General features: G+C 41.7%; 1 protein-coding gene across 6 annotated transcripts in view; it reads right to left on the bottom strand.

The window, feature by feature from the left end:
- Positions 1-19,414, bottom strand: part of LOC129037293 (protocadherin alpha-C2) — a 224,925-nt gene extending 205,511 nt beyond the window's left edge. For 2 of the 6 annotated variants that reach the window (XM_054489274.2, XM_054489282.2), the window contains exon 1: positions 1,046-5,495. In XM_054489274.2, the coding sequence (XP_054345249.1) occupies positions 1,046-3,439 (2,394 nt within the window). In that variant the 5' untranslated portion in view covers positions 3,440-5,495. Of the gene's footprint in view, positions 1-1,045; positions 5,496-7,298; positions 9,821-16,292 lie in introns of those variants that run through there. The other 4 variants (XM_063665565.1, XM_054489270.2, XM_054489278.2 and 1 more) reach the window with 4 other exon arrangements.
- Positions 19,415-21,557: the final 2,143 nt, after the last annotated feature.

The raw sequence follows: 21,557 nt of genomic DNA, 5'->3' as shown, positions 1-21,557 counted from the left end.
AGGCAGGATGCTATTCAGAGAAGGTAACTAGTAATAACATTATAACATTGGCTTATCAAACTTATTTCATATTAGCATCCTTAGTATGGTATGCAAAAGACACTAATGAATAAAAAGTTTTGCTAGTAGAGATAGTTTTAAAATTAGATACCATAATTATATTCAAGATATTGTTCAGATTGAAAATTATTTTTAACAAGATTTAAAACATTCTTTTAAAATGAATATATAAATATACTACAGAACTATTAAATTTTCACTTCATATTGATATTTTAGTTATTAGTAATAAATAAATTTGAACATATAATACAGTAGCATTATTAAAGTAGTATTAAATAAAGTAGTGATAAACTAAAGATGAACAAAGATACAATTCTAAATGCAATTGTTATTCTCGATTTTTTTCCAAACTGGGAAATCAAGAAACAATAAACGGTATTGCCAAATTAGAGCACAAGGCCTAAAATGAATCATATTCAAGTAAAAAAGAAGGATTGAGACTCCAAAAAAATGAATAAGAGAATAAAAGAGGTTCCATAAAAGACGACAGGTGTAATGATCTAATTTTTGAAACTGAAGGTGGAAAAGCATAATCAATAGGGAGTTATAAGCATTTAGGTGAACTCATAAAATGAGCAAGTAATATTCGTACTAACAGGTAGTAGGAAGTCCAAATGAAAAGTGGCAAAAGATATTGAAGAAGCATTGTGTAGGGATAAGTATAAAACAAGTTGAAGTCAAATTCTCTAAATAATGCAATTCATCTAAGAAAAAATATTTGTCTTATACCCAGGCATTTAGCAATAAAATAATCCTACTACTGCACCCAATAACAAAACAAAATTACAAGTGTGGATCTCATAACGTACTGCTGATTTGGTTCAAAAATTAGCAACAAAAAGCATTTTAACCACAAAACCAGAAAACTGGAAAAGTCTAATTATGAATCATATAATTCATACTTAACGTATTTCCAAAGGAGTGGAAACATTGAGGAATGAAAAACAAAGGCATTTTGGAAAGAATAAATAAAAATTACTCACTTTGGCTGAGAGATCAACGTCCACATCCTGTTTCTCCTCTCTATCCCGGCTAATTGGACAAGGAGGAAGGCTAGGGCTAAAAGCCATGAGGTCGGTCTTGGGCAACCCCTCTCCAGAGCACACCCTCTGCTGCCTCTGCTGCGAGTATGACCAGCTCCCCACCGCGCTGGAGCACACCAGCGTGGGCTTGCCCGGCCCACAGGCGCCTTCGGTTGGTGGCGCGGAGCACCGCAGAGCAGTATATAGCAGCAGTGTGAGCACCAACAGACTGGACACTGCGCAGATGGCGACGATCAAGTACATGTTGACATCCACCAGCGCAGCCTCCGGGCCCGTGGCGCCAGCGGACGCCTGGGACGAGGCCTTGGGTGCCTGGCCACTCTCCACCAGCGACACCAGCACAGTGGCCGTGGCGGTCAATGAGGGTTCACCGTGGTCCTTCACCAGCACCAGTAGGCGATGGCGCGGGGCATCCACCTCGTCCAGGGCACGGGTCGTGCTGATCTCTCCCGTGTACAGCCCCACGCGAAACGGGATGCGCGCACTGCCGGTCCCAGGCTGCAGCTCATACGAAAGCCACGCGTTGTAGCCCGAGTCGGCATCCACTGCGCGCACCTTCGCTACCACGTGGCCCGCACCCACTGACCGCGGCACCAGCTCGCTCACTGCGCCACCGATGCCACCCACCCGAGGCGTCAGCAGTGCCGGCGCGTTGTCGTTCTCGTCCAGCACGAACACCTGCAGCGTCACGTTGCTGCCCAGAGGCGGCACGCCCGCGTCCCGCGCGCTCACCTGGAACTGCAGCAGCTCCAGCTCCTCGTGGTCCAGCGGCTGCAGCGCGTACACCTTGCCGCTCTCCGCGTGCACCGACAGGTAGCTCGACAGCGCGCGCTCGCCCACCCGCTGCTCCACCAGCGAGTAGGACACCAGCGCGTTCTCCTGCGCGTCCGCGTCCCGCGCAGACACCGTGAAGATGTGGCAGCCCGGCGGGTTGTTCTCCTTCACGAACACCGTGTACTCGGACTGCACGAATGCCGGCGCATTGTCGTTCACGTCGGCCACCTCCACGGACACGCTGGCCGTGGCCCACAGTGAAGGCGAGCCCCCGTCCCGAGCAGTCACCACCAGCTCATAGGCTGACACGCTCTCGCGGTCCAAAGCGCTGTCCAGCACCAATGAGTAGTAATTCTTGAAGGTGGACACCAGCTTGAAGGGGACGTGGGGCGTCAGGGAGCAGGTGACCTGTCCATTGACTCCTGAGTCGCGGTCGGACACGCTGATCAGGGCGATGACTGTGCTAAGTGGAGAGTCTTCTAATACAGGTAAAGATAGTGATTTAATAACTAACTCAGGTACATTATCATTGATGTCCACAATTTCGAGTAGAACTGTGCAGTGATCTGACATTGGGGGATTTCCTTTATCCGTGGCTTCTACCTGGATTTCATATGACTTACTTTCCTCGAAATCTATGTTACCCTTTACACTGATTTGTCCATTGACTGGATCTAAATGGAATTTTGACAGAATATCTGCTGACATGTCCATATTGAAAGAATACGCGATATCCTTATTTACTCCTTCATCCAAATCAGTGGCGTTAACGGTCACCACTAGGGTACCATTTGGTGCATTTTCGAATAATCTGACTTTATAGATCGTCCTCTCAAACGCTGGGGCGTTGTCGTTTACATCTAAAACAGTGATCTTTAGTTGAGTCGTGCCAGTGAGCTCTGGTTTCCCACCATCAATTGCTGTTATTAGTAAATAATGTTTAGGAGTGTCCTCTCGATTTAAATTTTTTTTCAACACGAGTCCAAGGGATTTAATTTTCTCATCATTTCTTTTAACGTCCAAGGTAAAATATTCAGTGGAATCAAGACTGTAAGTCAACAACGAATTTGTTCCGATATCTGCATCTGATGCGCCCTCTAGCGAAAACCGAGAGCCAGGCTGTCGGGATTCGGAAATAAACAGATTCTTTACAGCCATTGGAAAAACTGGCGCGTTGTCATTAATGTCCTTCACTTCCACGTCCACATGGAAAACCTGCAGCGGCCTGTCCACGATCACCTCCAGGTGGATGCTGCACTCCGCGCTCCGCTCGCACAGTTCCTCGCGGTCTATCCGAGAATTCACAAACAAAATGCCATTCTGCAGATTTACCTCCAGAAGGTCCCCGTGTGTTTTGGACGCCACCCGGAACAGGCGCGGCACCAGCTCCACCACCTCCAGCCCCAGGTCCTGCGCGATGCGGCCTACGAAGGTGCCGTGCTTGGCCTCCTCAGAGACTGAGTAGTGGAGCTGGCCGCTCCCCACCTCCCAGGCTGCAAGGAGCAGAAGAGAAAGCAGCAGGCACTGGGCTCCAGGATCTTCTCGCCAGGAGAACAACATTGCAAGTATTTTCCAAATATTAGATTGCCTTTACATTGATCCAAAATTTAAAAATAATTCGAGTTCCTTATCTTCATTTCTTAAACTCCTCGGTGTTAAATTTTAGAGAGGATGAAGCAAAGCAGTATCTGAATACGTAATGCACGCTGTATTTCTTTTGTGGAGAAAGACCTTGTGGTGGACAGCGACATCATGTGGCTAAACGTATAAGTATTAAATATGTAAATATATCTTCTTTTCCTTGTATGTCGTTTGAACTTTCCCAAAATTTCTAGTTTCAGCTGTAATATCCTTCGATCACTCCTCAAACTCCTTATATTTTATCTAAATATTTCCTTAGAACTTTTATACTAATTCACTATCAATTGTGTTAATTCATGACATACACTAAAATATTGTGATTCCTGTTTTAACAGTGGACATCTATTGGAAATGTTTCCCATGTGACAGCCACTTTTCTATTTGTCTTAATGGAATTATCCCATTAAATTATCACAATCCTCTGAAATAAGTTTTAATATTATTCGCTTTTTATAAACACATAGAGGTTAAGTAAAACGATATTATCTCTTGGTACGATGGGATTTCAATCTGATTCAAGACAACTTACCATTAACCTCTTTACCTCCCAAGTTACATTTTATAGAAAAATCAGATCCTTTCAGATTTATGATTATAAAAACATTGAGACATTGAAGTATTTAAAAGTGTGTGTGTGCTGTATATATTAAAACATACATGTATCTGCTTTTATGTTATTACAGCAACTGTTAATTTTTAAAAATATGTACATTTATGGTTTTTTAAATTTGTAGAATGTCTATAATTCCCTCCCACACCCCTTTTTCAAGAACTATAGCCTCATCAACTGTCTTGACTGTAACTTACATGAAGATTTCAGAAATCAGTCCTTTACAGAGAAATTCAAACAGGAAATTTGTTTCCTATTGTGGGAATGTGATTTGTATATTTGTTACATTCACATCACATTAATTAAGAATATATTAGGTTTAATTTTTCCACACCATGTATTTGAATTTACCTGTATATACTAAAATGTTAACAATATAAAATAATTATGTTTTTGATGATCTTCACTCCTGATGAATTTCTAGATTCCAGTTTCTTTAAAAGTTGTTACTTGAAAGAATTGATTATTTAACTAATCAGTGAAGGGAGAAAAGTAACCTAGGAACATAAGCCAGTATTTACTCAACATATTTAACACTAAGCAATAAAATATTCTAAAGATCTCTGTGAATTCAGTGAGAAGCATGAATTCTCTCAGCAAGAGAGAAGTGCGGCAAAGAAAATTTATGGAAAGAGGTCAAATTTAGAGAAGTAAAAGATGTACAAATTTTTGCTTATAGCCAGACCATTTAAAAATGAAATCAAACATGTGATTTAAATATTTAGGGGAAAAGTTTTCATTCCAGCTTTTGTTTCCTGTGTATTCATGGAATGGAAGCCAGGACTGCAACTTACTCAGATTTTGTCATTCATATTTAGAATAGGATAAATTATCAATTGTTGTTTTCATGAATAAATAAATTAATATTTTGAATTAACTTTTTCAAGCAAGATAAATAAAAATGTAAGTTAAATTAATGAATTTGTTAATATCAAACTTACATAATTTCTAAATGATTCTATTGTGCTATATTATGAAGAAGTAAGTAAACATTTAAGAATTATTTCTGAAAAGCATGGACCTAAGAAATAATTATAGCTATTAATATTCCAGTTACCACTTTGCTGAATTTTGAAAGATGGTAGCTAGTTTGAAAATAAGAGATAAATTTAAAATTTTTTTAACTTCATGGACTTTATATTAATGAGATGCCTTTGACAACATTGTAATACTGCACTTTTTAGTACCTTTAAGAGTTATACTAATTGCAAAATGGAATGTCACATGAGAATTTATAAGAGTAGACTCCATACTGATTATTAAGAGATAAAGGTAATATTAAAGGAACTATGAGTTTAGAAGATTAAGCCATTTTGTAGATAAAGTATCAGTGAATAGTTTCTACTACCACCTAGCATCTCTTAGACAACCAAGAAAAAAATGTAAATAAGAATTAAAAAAAAAAAACTTACAGAGCAACAGATTGTGACTCCTGGAGATTTGGACATATGTGAATATAATTTTAAAAGCTTATCATTTACCTATGGTAGAAACATAGTGGTCAAGTATTACTTGGAAGTGGATATTCTGACCTATGAAATGGCTGAAGGTAAGATCACTAGTGGAAGTTATTTCTATGATTTATCAATATGCACATATATTTAGAATAAACAGCAAATAACTAAGAACTAAATAGTAGAGGACTGTTTAAGACAGTTATTTTATTGCAATACATCTTCCTTTGGTTGGAAAAGCTAAAAAAATTCTTTCCAAGTGTAACATTTACTTGTCGAGTTCAGTGTTATAATTACTCAAAATAAATGTTTCAAGTGAAAATATAGTCATCTAAGACCAGGCCTCACCTTTCGGAAAAATTCCAGTTTCATTAGGAATATGGATGCTTCCAGGTAAAATTGAGTGAGGTCACATTAATGGAAAATGTATTCCCATGCATAGAATCAGATGCCAGAAAAAGGTAGTCAATCTCTGCAGTGGGAGGCCTGCATACATTGGCCTAATGATAATGATACTGAAACGATGATTTATCAACCATTAACATAAAGACTGGGTAGTCTCCACTTAAATGAAGAAAAAGTCCCACCACCTGAAAAACCCCAGTGTGATTTTTAAATGTTAATATTTTCAAATTAAACAAAATTGAGAGGGTCTCTTTTCTCAATACTCTCTATTTTTGCCTGGTAACTCAAAAATTTTATCAGGGTGAAATCTTTATACCAAATAATGGGTTATTTTACTTATAAAAAACATACTTTAGATTAGCAATTATTTCTGTGCTGTCATTTTGTTGTAACAACCTGTGCTACATACTTTTGGAAATTCTGGCATTAAAATAGCCACTCAGGCTGCTTTCAAATACAAATAAAAAGGCCAGGCGCAGTGGCTCACTCCAGTAATCCCAGCAATTTGGGAGGCCTAGGAGGGTGGATCACTTGAGGTCAGGAGTTTGAGACCAGCCTGGCCAACATGGTGAAACCCCGTCTCTACTAAAATTAAAAAATTTAAAAAAAAATAGCCAGACGTGGTGGTGGGCGCCTGTAATCCCAGTTACTCAGGAGGCTGAGGCAGGAGAATCATTTGAACCCAGGAGGCAGAGGTTACAGTGAGCTGAGATCACACCACTGCACTCCAGCCTAGGTGACAGAGCAAGACTCTGTCTCAAAAAAAAAAAATATATATATATATATTTTATATATATATATATATGTAGAGAGAGACAGAGAGCTTATTAACTATTGCATAGACAAGGGCATTGTTGATCCAAAGAACAATCTAAGAAATGTCCAGGATACAGGTTATTCCAAACACTATCTGACAGATTGGCTAGACAGTGTCAATTGAAAATATGAATTATATAATCAAATTATTTAATTTCTTCCGATTGTGATTTTCCATTTTTAAGAGAGAAAACATTTATGTGAAATGTTTAATTTACAGATTTTGCTGAGGTGTTTTTCAGTGTTTCATGGTCTATTACTCATGACATAATGATGGAAGTGCCAAAATGTAACAATAAGAAGAGTTATGTAGATTGTTTAAATAAATTGTTCAGTAAATGCAATAAATTGATCTCTAATTCATATTCAGTATAGCACAGTAGGATGATATAAAATAAATGAAGAACTATGAATCTAAATAACTAGTAGAAATCACATAGAATTTTTAAAACAGAACAATTTTAGAATTGGCAAGAAAAATTAAAAGACTCACCTTTCCTACGTATTCTGATTCTGAGAGCTGTCTCTCTTCTGTGGAGTCTGGACCTTGAGATAAGCTAGGGCTGAAGGCCATGAGGTCCGTCTTGGGCGGGTCCTCCCCAGAGCACACTCTCTGCCGCCTCTGCTGCGAGTAAGACCAGCTCCCCACGGCGCTGGAGCACACCAGCGTGGGCTTTCCTGGCGCGCGCGCACCCTCGGTGGGCGGCACCGAGCACCGCAGCGCCGTGTACAGCAGCACCGTGAGCACCAACAGGCTGGATACTGCGCAGATGGCGATGATCAGGTACACGTTGAGATCCACCAGCGTAGCCTCTGAGCTCGCGGCGTCCACCCACGCCCGCGACGAGGCCTTGGGTGCCTGACCACTTTCCACCAACGACACTAACACGGTGGCCGTGGCTGTCAACGCCGGCTCGCCGTGGTCCTTCACTAGCACGAGTAGGCGGTGGCGAGGCGAGTCCGCCTCGTCTAGGGCACGTGTCGTGCTGATCTCACCCGTGTATAGCCCCACGCGGAACGGGATGCGAGCGCTGCCTGTACCCAGCTGCAGCTCGTATGAAAGCCACGCGTTGTAGCCTGAGTCAGCGTCCACTGCGCGCACCTTCGCCACCACGTGCCCTGCACCCACCGACCACGGCACCAGCTCACTCACCGCGCCAGCAGCCGTGCCAGCCCTAGGCGCCAACAGTGCCGGCGCGTTATCGTTCTCGTCCAGCACGAACACCTGCAGCGTCACGTTGCTGCCCAGAGGCGGCACGCCCGCATCCCGCGCTCTCACCTGGAACTGCAGCAGCTCCAGCTCCTCGTGGTCCAGCGGCTGCAGCGCGTACACCTTGCCGCTCTCCGCGTGCACCGAAACGTAGCTCGACAGCGCGCGCTCGCCCACCCGCTGCTCCACCAGCGAGTAGGACACCAGCGCGTTCTCCTGCGCATCCGCATCCCACGCTGACACCGTGAAGATGTGGCAGCCCGGCGGGTTGTTCTCCTTCACGAATACTGTGTACTCAGGCTGTGCGAACGCCGGCGCGTTGTCGTTCACGTCGGCCACCTCGATGGACACGCTGGTGGTGGCCCACAGTGAAGGTGAGCCTCCGTCCCGTGCGGTCACCACCAGCTCATAGGCTGACACGCTCTCGCGGTCCAGGGGGCTGTCCAGCACCAACGAGTAGTAATTCTTGAAGGTGGGCACCAGCTTGAAAGGGACGTGGGGCGTCAGGGAGCAGGTGACATGTCCATTAGTACCAGAGTCGCGATCCGACACCGTGATGAGAGCAATGACCGTGCCCAGGGAAGCGTTCTCTGAGATGGGAAGTGAGAGAGACGTTATTGAGACTTCTGGTGTGTTATCATTGATGTCCACAAGTTTTAATGAAATTTTGCAATGTCCTGACATTGACGGGGTTCCTTTGTCAGTTGCAGTGACCTGAATCTCGTAGGACTTTGCTTCTTCGTAATCTAATTTTCCCTTAGTTCTGATTTCCCCTGAGATGGGATCTATGGTAAACTTAGTCTGTATAGTGGAGGACACATCACTACCGAGTGAATACACAATCTCGCTGTTTGATCCTTCATCTGCATCAGAAGCGTTTAACTTAACCACTAAGGTCCCATTTGCAGTATTCTCCAACAATTTTACTTTGTAAACTGATTGGGCAAAAGTTGGTTCATTGTCATTGACATCTAATACCTTAATAAGTATTTGAACGGTGCCCGTGAGCTCAGGTTTGCCCCCATCAGTAGCCACCAGTAACAAATTAACCTCAGCAGTTTCCTCTCTGTCCAGCGATTTCCCCAGCACGAGAGACAAAGATTCGCTTAGTTCATCATTTGTCTGTATATCTAGGAAGAAAAACTCACTGGAGCTGAGCTTGTAGGAGAGAAGAGCATTTACTCCTATATCTGCATCAGATGCTCCCTCTAGAGGAAACCGAGAATCAAGCAGCCTCGATTCGGGAAACCGGATAGTCCTTACTGTCATTGGAAATACTGGCGGGTTGTCGTTAATGTCCTTCACCTCCACGTCCACATGGAAAACCTGCAGCGGCCTGTCCACGATTACCTCCAGGTGGATGCTGCATTCCGCGCTCCGCCCGCACAGCTCCTCGCGGTCGATCCGAGAATTCACAAACAAAATGCCATTCTGCAGATTTACCTCCAGAAGGTCCCCGTGTGTTTTGGACGCCACCCGGAACAGGCGCGGCACCAGCTCGGCCAGCTCCAGCCCCAGGTCCTGCGCGATTCGGCCCACGAAGGTGCCGTGTTTGGCCTCCTCAGAGACGGAGTAGCGGAGCTGGCCGCTCCCCACCTCCCAGGCTGCGAGGAGCAGAAGCGAGAGCAGCCGTGTCCAGGCCCCTCGGCCCCTTCTGATAGAAGACGCCATTACCAATCCTCAATGATTTGATCAAATTAGAAGAGCATGTTTTGCAAACATTTAAGTATTCTAGTCTCTGTTAAAGTCTGCTGCTTCTCTTATTCCTCCGCTTCTCTGAAGTAACAAAGGGGCTCTGGGTATTTTCCTTCCTAGAGAACACTCTATGGTGGACAGCGACATCATGTGGCTAAAAGGAAGGCTCTACTGTTTATTCTGTAGATTTAAAACTAGTCGATTTTCTGGTTTAAGTTTACTCATAGCTTTCATCTTGGAAAAAAATAACTATTTTAAGCCCTAAAATATATTACCTTTTTACCCTTTTTTACTCTGGTTAAAAAAAAACACAACATAAAATTTTAAATTACCATATTAACTATGATTAAATGTACATTTCAGTAATGTTAAGTATGTTCACATTGTTACAAATTTTTCATCTTGGAAAACAGAAACTCTATACCCATTAGACAACAACTCCGCTTTTCACCCTCACTCCAGTCTCTGGTAACCACAGTCCTATTTTCTATTTCTATGAATTTCACTACTTTAGATATTTCATGTAAGTGGGCTCGTACAGTATTTGTCTTTTTGTGACTGGCCTGTTTCACTTAGCACAATGTCCTCAAGGTTCATCCATGTTGTAGCATGTGACAAGATTTATTTCCTTTTTAAGGCTGAATACTAGTCCATCGTATGTGTACACCACGTTTTGTTTATTCATTCAAGCATCCGTGGATAGTTCCTCAAGGTTCATCCATGTTGTAACATGTGACAGGACTTCTTTCCTTTTTAAGGCTGAATAATAGTTCAACATATGTATACACCACATTTTGTTTATTCATTCAAGTATTCGTGGACATTTGAGTTGCTTCCATTTCTTGACTGTTGTGAACAGTGCTGCCATGAACATGGGTGTGCAAATATTTCTTTGAGATCCTGCTTTCAATTCTTTTGGATATATTAGCATTTTTCACTGTTTCTTCAAATGAAGAACATAGTAATCAAAGGTATTTTAGTCCATTGAAAATATATGGACTGTTGTTTTGTGATTTAATTTTGATTTTTGAATTGTTTGCAGATGTTTTGAAATTAATAATTTATTTGTTTCTCATTTGGATAATGTACTATTAATTTAGAATATTTCCTTTTCCATTATATTTAGACTCTTATGCAAGAACAATACAATTGATTTCTTTTTTAGTGTTAATTACTTGAGAATATCTTCTTTTGTTAATTTTTAGCTGATCCCTTCACAGTAACAAAAATGAAAATAGAATAAAAATAAGATGAGGATGAAATAAAATGAATCAAGGAGTGGGATAGCATACAAAATGCATAATAAAGGGTCACTTTCAGTTACTCTAACCATGTCACAAATTTTGTTTTCAGCTTCCCTGAGCAAAGAGAAAAGTAAAATTAATTGCAAAATTTGCAATGTCCGTAAGAGAAAAGCAAAGCTCTTGTTAAGAAAAGCTAGCTTTTTTTCCAATAACAATTTTTTCCCTCATGTACAGTGTCTTAAGATACTCATTTGTACCATCTATGGAAATGTGTATTTATATTAATCATACTCTAACAATAAATCCCAAGTTAACCGATTTAAGCAAAAATAAACCAGAGAATCCTGTACTGACTTGTACATGGAAATGGGTAATTAATTACTGGTTTCAGACAGAGCTAGGTCTACACCCTTCCATAATTCCATAAGGAAAATAATCTCCACATTTATAATTCCTTTTCCCCTGCTGACCTTCTTCTCAGATAGACTTTTCCCATCTGCTGGCAAAATGGCCAGAGTAGCTTTCTAGACTAAAAATTACCAGTTTGGTGACTCTTACCAGAAAGTGCCTTTTTCTAATAGTCCAGCAAAAATCCTGGATATTACTTCCTACAGCCCAGCTTGGATGATGTAAATTTCCTTTAGTCAATAATTGTGATTTTTCTCACATTGGCTAGACATGGGTCCACTTGTTCATTCTTGAAGCCAGGAAATGAAATCAGCTCCAACTAAATTATGTGAACTGAAAAGTGAGAGGTTGGTTCTTATGTAAACTGAAAAGCGGAGCATGAGTCATGGCATGTACCCAAATTCTCCTGGAGCTTAAACAGATGGCAGATAGCTACAGAACTGGTCGTTACAGCACTATGTAGTTGCAAAGCAATTGCATATGTATGATACCCAGTAATTATTATTTAATCTATGGCCAACATTGACCACTGCTGACACATAGACGGAATTATACCTAGAATCCAGATGCTAGCTTCAGGAAACATGGCTTGCTTGAGACAATTTCTGCAATCATATAAGGTAATTAATTATACTGGATTTTCAGAATGACATATGTGGGGGCATAAGAGGCATTTTGTGCTGTTATTTAGGATTTCTGAGAATATAGAATATTTCCCCCTTCCCCCAGAGATAGAATACTATTGCCAGATATGTAAGTACATTTCCCCCACAACGGGGAAAAGAGACTAAGAAGCCATGCTCAGCAAATATCCTTCCTCCCACTGCACTTGATGTCTCTTGGTACCTGTTTTGGGTCAAAGATACCCCAAAATACATCACTTTTCTGAGGTTCAAATAAGTGACCTTATTTAGAATAAAGGTCTTTGCAGATGTAACAAAGATGAGGATCTCGATATGAGATCATCCTAGATTACAGAAGGCCATAAATCCGGTGATGGTTGCCCCTTATAAAAGACAGAAAAAGAGAAGGCATATAGTAACACAGGAAAGAAGGAAATGTGAAGACAGAGGCAGGAACTGGAGTTATGCTGCCACAAGCCAAGCAATGTCAAGAGCTACCAGAAGCTGGAAGATGCAAGAAAAAATTTTCCCCTAAAGTCTTTAGAAGAAATGTGGCCCAGGAAACACGTTGATTTTGGATTTCTGGCCTCTGTAAGAGAGAAGAAATTTATTCTTACAGAGACTCTGTAAGAGAATAAATTTCTATTACTTCAAGCCACCAAGTCTGTGGTAATTTGTTGCATCAGCCCAAGGAAACTAATACAGTACCCATAGCTAAAATTATAACCTTTGCACCTATCTATGCAACTGTATATCCCTTAATGTTTACATGTCCAAGCACTCATTCTTGCAAAACCTTCAACCTAGTCTTTCACAAAACTACTAGAAGACCCCAGAAGAAAAAAACAACAAGGGGAATGGATGCTAAGCAAGAAAAAAGAAGGAATATCTATGACATTTTGAATTTCAGTTTATTATTATTATTCTGCTACCTTTTATATTTAAGAAAAAGAAATCAAAACACAGTAGATTTTTTCCATGGAATTCAAATTATCTAACCTGCTTAATGGTCAGATGTCTTAGTATAAAGTGTCAACAATAATGTTCTCCTACAGTTGTATCTACTGTTGTAAAAAAAATGCCCTTCTCTTAAAATGTATTCTGTTCATATTAGCTTAATGGCATTGGGACCCCAATGCATATGCTGTTGTGAGTTAACATTCAGTTTATCCTCTAAAATAAACATAATTTTATTTCTTGCTCCTGCAGAGTCCTTTGTAGTTATTGGGGACTTCCTATGACAGCTTTTCTCCACATGTTGGCTTAGCATCCTGGATTGCTTTGACTTTATGGCATCTCAGTATCAACCAGTGCTCATGTAATTGCTGTAATAGGAAAAGGTAGCAGAAGAGTCTTTCACTGGCAGTTACATAATTCTGCTTGGAAGTGACACACCATTCACATTTCATTGGCCAAAGGAAATCACACCATCGTGCTACCTCAAAACAACAGAAAAGTGAAATCCTCCAGCATTCTCAGAGGAATATTGGTAGTGGCTACCAATATAAACTATTTCTCATTTTCATCTATTTGCATCCTTCACTGACCACAAGTCTCTAAGGTCCCTCATATGATACCTTACTAGTTTGTGGAAGAAATCTTGTGAAGAAAGATAAACCTATTGAAAGTTGTGTTAACTATATGAAGATTCAGAATTGAGCAAGAACTTTTAACTATCAATTGGAAATCCATTCATATTTACATTAAAATAAATACTAAGTGACAATACCACTCCACAATCACCTTTTCCTCCATTCTAGAATTACTTTTTCATAAAAATTACTTCTCAAATTTTGTACTCCTACACCCATTTATTTTGGTTTAATAGTAATTCACTATTATTTGTGATTCACCTGCAGGTTGATACCCTCAACTAACCTAGAAAACTAAATAAAGAAATACTGAATGTATCTAAAGGCAATCCTAAGCCTGGCTATTAATATTGTTAGCAAATGAAGCTTTGGGGACATGGTAGTGTGAATTGGAAAGAGAAATTATTTTGTGATTTTCTGATCTATTTTTTCCAATTTTATAAGCCTGCAAAGTTTGTCTCATATTTTGAGGAACTGGGACATTTTCTTGGCAACATGATCCTAAGATTATTTTTTTCTGATTCTTGCCAAAAGGCTGAGTACGATAATATATTAAAAGTTACAGAACATGCTTACAGCCTGTTTTTTACAATACTCTAAGCAACAACTCTGTATCAATTCAAATCTCTGGAAACTTAACTAGCAAATTATATTAATTTCTCATAGAATGCCTTCACAAGGGGACATTCACTTATGTTTAAATGTTTGACAAACAAAAATATATTCATTTAATATTTAAGTAACTTCAGAAGTAAACATAGGAAATAAAATTTAACATTATGCCCTTGACTGAATGACTAGCAAATACAATGGTGTCTACATCAAGGATATAAAACATGCTGCCCAATATATTGCTCAACGTTTACACAATCATCAGTAATCAAATCTTCCTTGATTTTGTAGCAGGAAGAGGCTATTTTTTCTCTCTTGAAGAAACGGTATAGAGAATTTCCTTTTATTGTTATTTTTCATACTTCTATATTGACTTACAGGAAGGTAAGTATTGGGATTTGCACCCAGCCTAGGTTTGATTTTTGAAATAATGACTCCCACCTTTCTCTTGATCTTTTACTTTGGCCTTAAGCAGATTTTTTAATAATTTGCTTTTGCAAATTTCTTCCACTGTAAGCTACCTTAAACATTCTAGGAAAGGTAAAGAACTGTATTACAGCAAGCAAGTTTTGGATATCCTCGGGAAATTTGAAGAAAACTTAGTAATAATACTGAACTTAGATTTTCCGAGCCTCAGCACCTTTATCCACAAAATGTGACTAGTCTTCACTTCATAAAATCGTTTGAAGGATCAAATGAGCTAAAAAGTAAAGGGTTTTAGAACATTTGTGAGTGAATGGGAGGAATGGGAAGGTGCTTAATAAGTGTTTCCTAACTGGATCCCCCGAAATAGCAAATCCGTGCAATATTAAGCCTTCTAGACCGAGGAGAATTCAAGGTTAAATGGCATCAGGAAATTGTTCACAATGACAATGAAGTCGTGGTTGTATGTTTTCATAAAGAAATTAAACAAATGGCCCAATAAATGGTGTTTTGCGTGTGTGTGTGGGGGGGGGGGGTTGTTTGTTTTTTGGTTTTTGGTTTTTTTTTGAGACGGAGTGTCGCTCTGTCACCCAGGCTGGAGTGCAGTGGCGCGATCTCGGCTCACTGCAAGCTCCGCCTCCTGGGTTCATGCCATTCTCCTGCCTCAGCCTCCCGAGTAGCTGGGACTACAGGCGCCCGCCACCACGCCCGGCTAATTTTTTGTAATTTTTAGCAGAGACGGGGTTTCACCATGTTAGCCAGGATGGTCTCGATCTCCTGACCTCGTGATGCACCCGCCTCAGCCTCCCAAAGTGCTGGGATTACAGGCGTGAGCCACCGCGCCCGGCAATAAATGGTGTTTTTTGTTTGGTTGGTTGGTTGGTCGGTTTTGGTTTGTTTTTGTTTTTGTTTTGACAGAGTCTTACTCTGTCGCCCAGGTTAGAGTGCAATGGTACGATCTCGGTTCACTACAACCTCTGCCTCCCGAGTTCAAGCGATTCTCCTGCCTCAGCCTCCCCAGTAGCTGGGATTACAGGCTCCCGCCACCATGCCTGGCCAATTTTTTTGTATTTTTAGTTGAGACGGGGTTTCACCATATTGCCCAGGCTAGTCTCAAACTCCTGATCTCAGGTGATCCGTCCGCCTCAGCCACCCAAAGCTTTGGGATTACAGGCATAAGCCACTGCCCCCGGCCAATAAATGCATTTTAAATTACATTTGCTTAAAACTATTCAGTTTATTGTTCACTTTGAAACTTAGCCACGTAAAGGAAAGGCAGATGATTTCTGTAACTTTGTCAAGAATTGTTTGTCCGGGGCTTGACATTTCACCAGAAAAGATAACATAATAAGTTACCCTGAATATGTCACTATTATTTTACTACATTGAGATATTGTGTTAAATATGATCAACATTACCTTTTATTGTACCTTGTATTGTAGCTTTTTTAACCTGCCATTTAAATAAAGAAATACGACAATTTGTCCCTACATTTTTCTTCGCTTTCTAGTTCCATTCAAGACAAAACTGCCATTAATAGGATATCTACATTCAATGGTATGATTTATTTCAACGTTAGTGAACATCTTGAAGACATTTTTTAAAGTGATATTTGAAAAGATGATTAGACAAGTTAAATGTGAAAAATATTTAAAGCCAAAACTCAAAAGTTGGACTTACATTACCAGAAAGATCCAAATTTGCTTCTGGTTGTTCATTTCTTTCTGACGTGTTAAGACTTGGAGATAGGCCTGGGCTGAAGGCCATGAGGTCTGTCTTGGGTGGGACCTCGCTAGAGCACACCCTCTGCCGCCTCTGCTGTGAGTTCGACCAGCTCCCCACCGCGCTGGAGCACACCAGAGTGGGCTTGCCAGGCGCACACGCACCCTCGGTGGGCGGCACTGAGCACCGCAGCGCTGTGTACAGCAGCAGTGTGAGCACCAGCAGGCTGGACACCGCGCAGATGGCGATGATCAGGTACACGTTGACATCCACCAGCACCGCCTCTGGGCCCGCGACACCCACCGACGCCCGCGAAGACGCCTTTGGCAACTGGCCGCTCTCCACCAGAGACACAAGCACAGTGGCCGTGGCTGTCAGCGCCGGCTCACCGTGATCCTTCACTAGCACCAGAAGGCGGTAGCGCGAGAAGTCAGCCTCGTCCAGGACACGAGTCGTGCTGATCTCGCCCGTGTACAGCCCCACGCGGAACGGGATGCGCGCGCCGCCTGCTGCCGGCTGCAGTTCATAGGACAGCCACGCGTTGTAGCCCGAGTCGGCGTCCACTGCGCGCACCTTCGCCACCACATGACCCGCACCCACCAATCGCGGCACCAGCTCACTGACTGCACCAATAGTGCCACCCACTCGAGGCGCCAGCAGCGCCGGCGCATTGTCGTTCTCGTCCAGCACGAACACCTGCAGCGTCACGTTGCTACCCAGAGGCGGCACGCCCGCATCCCGCGCGCTCACCTGGAACTGCAGCAGCTCCAGCTCCTCGTGGTCTAACGGCTGCAGCGCGTACACCTTGCCGCTCTCCGCGTGCACCGAAACGTAGCTTGACAGCGCGCGCTCGCCCACCCGCCGCTCCACCAGCGAATAGGACACCAGCGCGTTCTCCTGCGCGTCCGCGTCCCGCGCAGACACCGTGAAGATGTGGCAGCCCGGCGGGTTGTTTTCCTTCACGAACACTGTGTACTCGGGCTGCGCGAACGCTGGCGCGTTGTCATTCACATCGGCCACCTCCACGGACATGCTGGCCGTGGCCCACAGCGAAGGCGAGCCCCCGTCCTGCGCGGTCACCACCAGCTCATAGACCGACAGGCTCTCGCGATCCAGGGCGCTGTCCAACACCAACGAGTAGTAATTCTTGAAGGTGGACACCAGCTTGAAGGGGACGTGGGGCATTAAGGAGCAAGTCACCTGCCCGTTGGCACCTGAGTCACGGTCAGACACGGTGATAAGGGCAATGACGGTGCTGAGTGGAGCGTCCTCTCTGATAGGCAAGTACAATGAAGTGACCGCCAGTTCTGGAGCATTATCATTTACATCCAGCACTTTCACCAAAACCTTGCAGTGATTTGACATAGGAGGACTTCCTTTATCAACCGCCTTTACTTGAATTTCGTAGGATTTTGTTTCTTCATAATCCAGTTTATCAATTAACCTAATTTCTCCTGAGCTGGAATCAACTTTGAATTTGTCTTGAATGTCACGAGAAATACCACTGTCAAAGGAAAAGACGACTTCACCATTTACACCTTCGTCAGCGTCAGAGGCATTTAATGTGGTCACTAATGTTCCATTTGCTGTAGTCTCTAATAAGTGGACTCTGTATACGGCCTGATGAAACAGTGGGGCGTTATCATTAACGTCAAGGACGGTGATCAGCAGCTCAACTGTACCTTGCAGCTCCGGTTTGCCCCCGTCAGTGGCTGTCAGTAATAAGTGAAGTTCTGGTGTTTCTTCTCTATCCAAAGATTTTCTCAATTCAAGCCAAAGAGATTTACTCAGTTCATCACTTGCCTCTACATCCAAAGAGAAATAATCACTCGGGCTGAGCGTGTACGTTAGAAGAGCGTTAGCACCAATGTCTGCATCAGCAGCTCCTTCTATCGGAAAACGCGAATTCAGGAGTCTAGATTCAGGAATAAATATTATTTGTTCTCTGCCCCTGAAGACGGGTGGATTATCGTTAATATCTTTCACCTTCACCTCCACATGGAAAACCTGCAGCGGCCTGTCGGCGATCAACTCCAGGTGGATGCTGCACTCCGCGCTCCACTGGCACAGCTCCTCGCGATCGATCCGAGAATTCACAAACAAAATGCCATTCTGCAGATTTACCTCCAGAAGGTCCCTGTGTGTTTTGGACGCCACCCGGAACAGGCGCGGCACCAGCTCCGCCAGCTCCAGTCCCAGGTCCTGAGCAACACGGCCAACGAAGGTGCCGTGTTTGGCTTCCTCCGGGATCGAGTAGTGGAGCTGGCCGCTCCCCACCTCCCAGGCTGCGAGGAGCAGAAGCGAAAGAAGCAGATCCCGGGCTCCCAGGCCTCCTCTCCTAGAAAACACCATTGCAAAAGGACTACACCTTTCTTATGCTCTCCCCTTACTTCAAAATCATGCTATTTTATCTAATATTTCCAATCATTTATCTCTTTACCGTTTCTGTCTTCTCTCAGTCGGTGACAAAATGGAGCTTCCTCCTTTACTTTTAGTGATCAGTAGCTCCCGTCTATTGACAAGACTTTGTGGTATACAGCGACATCATGTGGCCAATGTAAATTTTAGATCCAGTCATTGATTTTCAAAATGCAATCTCTGTATCTGTCTGCAATTTGTTAAATGCAATCATTTTCAATTTTATGTCCTTTTAAGACCCAGGACATTTCAAATCTCACTGGAGAGTGTGTAATCCAGTATTTTCCTTCAGTAACGATTACAAACATATTACAATTGAATTAGAAACTTTAAGATATACTTAACCTCTCCTTACATCATTTTATTTAAAACGAGTTATCAGCTCATATATTTTATTATTAAATATTTGCAACTGAATGTCAAAGTTTTAAAATAAGGTACTTTGACTGATATGATTTACCTTATTCTAGGATAGCTTGGTTGTTTATTTTTTAAATGATATTATACACACACGTACATATGCACATGTATATACAGTTATCAGGTACTTACAGATGACATTTTTGGAAAATTTCTGAACACATGTAAAATTCCTTTAATGTGGTATGAACAACTTCATCATTTTCTGATACTTTAACTGTTAGAATAAAGATATTTGTGACATTTTCCTTTGTTGCTTGTTATATAACATGACCTAAGTATTGAACTTATAACTCTGACTTCCAAAAGTCAGTACTCCTAATTGAATCGGTGTCCACTAGATCTTTTATTCCTATGTTAAATTTTCAGCCATGCTTTTTTCTTATCAAGACCAAACATTGTCATATTACAACAAAAATCATATGGATATTGAATCGCAATATCAGAGACACATACTGAGAATCTTTATATAGTCCATAGTCAAAAGAAAAATGTAAATCTAATGCAAAGATATATTTAAAAAATAATTTGAGAATAACCTACCTATTAATAAACCTCTCTTTCAATTTCAGTCCAATTCATAATCAGAATCCCATAGCTACATCTTAGTTTGACTAAGAAATGTGATCAGAATAAGCTATCACTAGTTTTTTTTAAAGGAATGGCCATAATGTTTATATTTTAAGTACTAAGAATAGTTAAGGATATTAATGTGAATAAGGGTTATTTAATCCAGTATGTCTTCATAACCAGAAAGCCTAAATCCTTGTTTACTTGATAATTAAGATATAGACAAAACATGGAGCTATTTTATTTTTAACAAGCAGTTTATATATTTTAACAGTTCAATGTAGTAATTACTTTATTACAAAAGATAGAGCAACATAAGATACACGAATATTCTCTTAGTCCAAAAGTGAAGCAAACTTTAAACTTGGAAACATTCTAGAGGTTAGCAGATTTAGAGAACATTGTCAACATTCGGAAGTGCAAAATACTTTAATGTGTTATAAATTTTGAAGACTGACACAGTGGTGAACTCTCTGGGTTTTTGCCTTATCTATTCTGTACTTGGACCAGAAGAAGCCAACAACCAAACAACCAGAAACATTATTGGGTACTGATGCAAAAAGCTCAAAAAAAAAGCATGCTTTCTCTAGACAAAGGACCAGGAAATAGGCAGCCTAGCAAGACAAAAAGCTCCTAGATAATCATTTACTCCAGGTAATCACCACAGAAAAAAACTGTGGCCCCACACCAGCAAAAGTTGAGTGGGGAATCTAGATTAACACTCTTGCAAAGCTGTTAATGAGGAACCCCAATACTTCTGGTGGTATCAGATCAGGCCAAAAAATGAAACTGAGACTTTCATTCCCCCAACTGCTAGCAAGCTCCACAGTTGTGGTATCAGAGGAGACCATGTGGACAGCCTGAACTAGTACCCTTATGCAGAAAATAACATGGTGCCACCTCCCCCTCTCTGCTGGGGTGGTGCATTAGTCCATTTTGCATTGCTACAAAGGAATACCTGAGGCTGGGTAATCTATAAAGAAAAGAGGTTTATTTGGCTCACAGTTCTCCAGGCTATGTAAGAAGCATAGTGCCAGCATCTGCCTTTGGTGAGGGCCTCTGGAAGCTTCCAATCACAACTGAAAGCAAAGGGGGAGCCAGCATATCACATGATAAGAGAGAAAGAAAGCAAGAGAGAGAGGGAGGAGGTGCCACACTCAAAAAAAATATATCATGTGAACTCATAGAGTGGTAACTCATTACCAAGCACCAAGCCATTCATGAGGAATCTGCCCCCATGACACAAACACCCACAACTAGGTTCACCTCCAACATTGGGGATCACTTTTCACAAGAGATTCAGAAGAGCCAAATATCCAAACCATATCATTCCACCCCACCCCTCCAAATCTCATGTCCTTCTCACATTGCATAATCCAATCATTCCTTACCAATAGTTCTCCCAAAGTCTTAACTTGTTCCAGCATCAACTCAATCAAAAGTCCCAAGTCCCATCTGAGACTCAAGGCAGGTTCTTTCTACCTATGAGCCTGTAAGGTTAAAAAAAAAAAAAAAAGATACAATGGTGGTACAGGCATTGCATTGGGTAAACATTCCCATTCTAAAAGGGAGAAAACAGCCAAAAGAAAGGAATAGGCCCCACACAAGTCTGAAACCACACAGGGCAGACATTAAATCTTAAAGCTCCAAAATAATTATTGACCCCATGTCCTGCATCCAGGGCATACTGGTGCACATCCTAAGGCATTGAGCAGCCCCACCTCCATGCCTTTGTAGGGTGCAACACCCATGGCTGATATCATGGCTTGGAATTGAATGCCTATAGCTTCTCCAGGCTCAGGGTGCAAGCTGCTG

Source organism: Pongo pygmaeus, chromosome 4, assembly GCF_028885625.2.
Source record: "Pongo pygmaeus isolate AG05252 chromosome 4, NHGRI_mPonPyg2-v2.0_pri, whole genome shotgun sequence".
Classification (NCBI taxonomy): domain Eukaryota; kingdom Metazoa; phylum Chordata; class Mammalia; order Primates; family Hominidae; genus Pongo; species Pongo pygmaeus.
The sequence above is the reverse complement of the archived record's forward strand: the minus strand, read 5'-3'. Positions and strand labels throughout refer to the sequence as shown.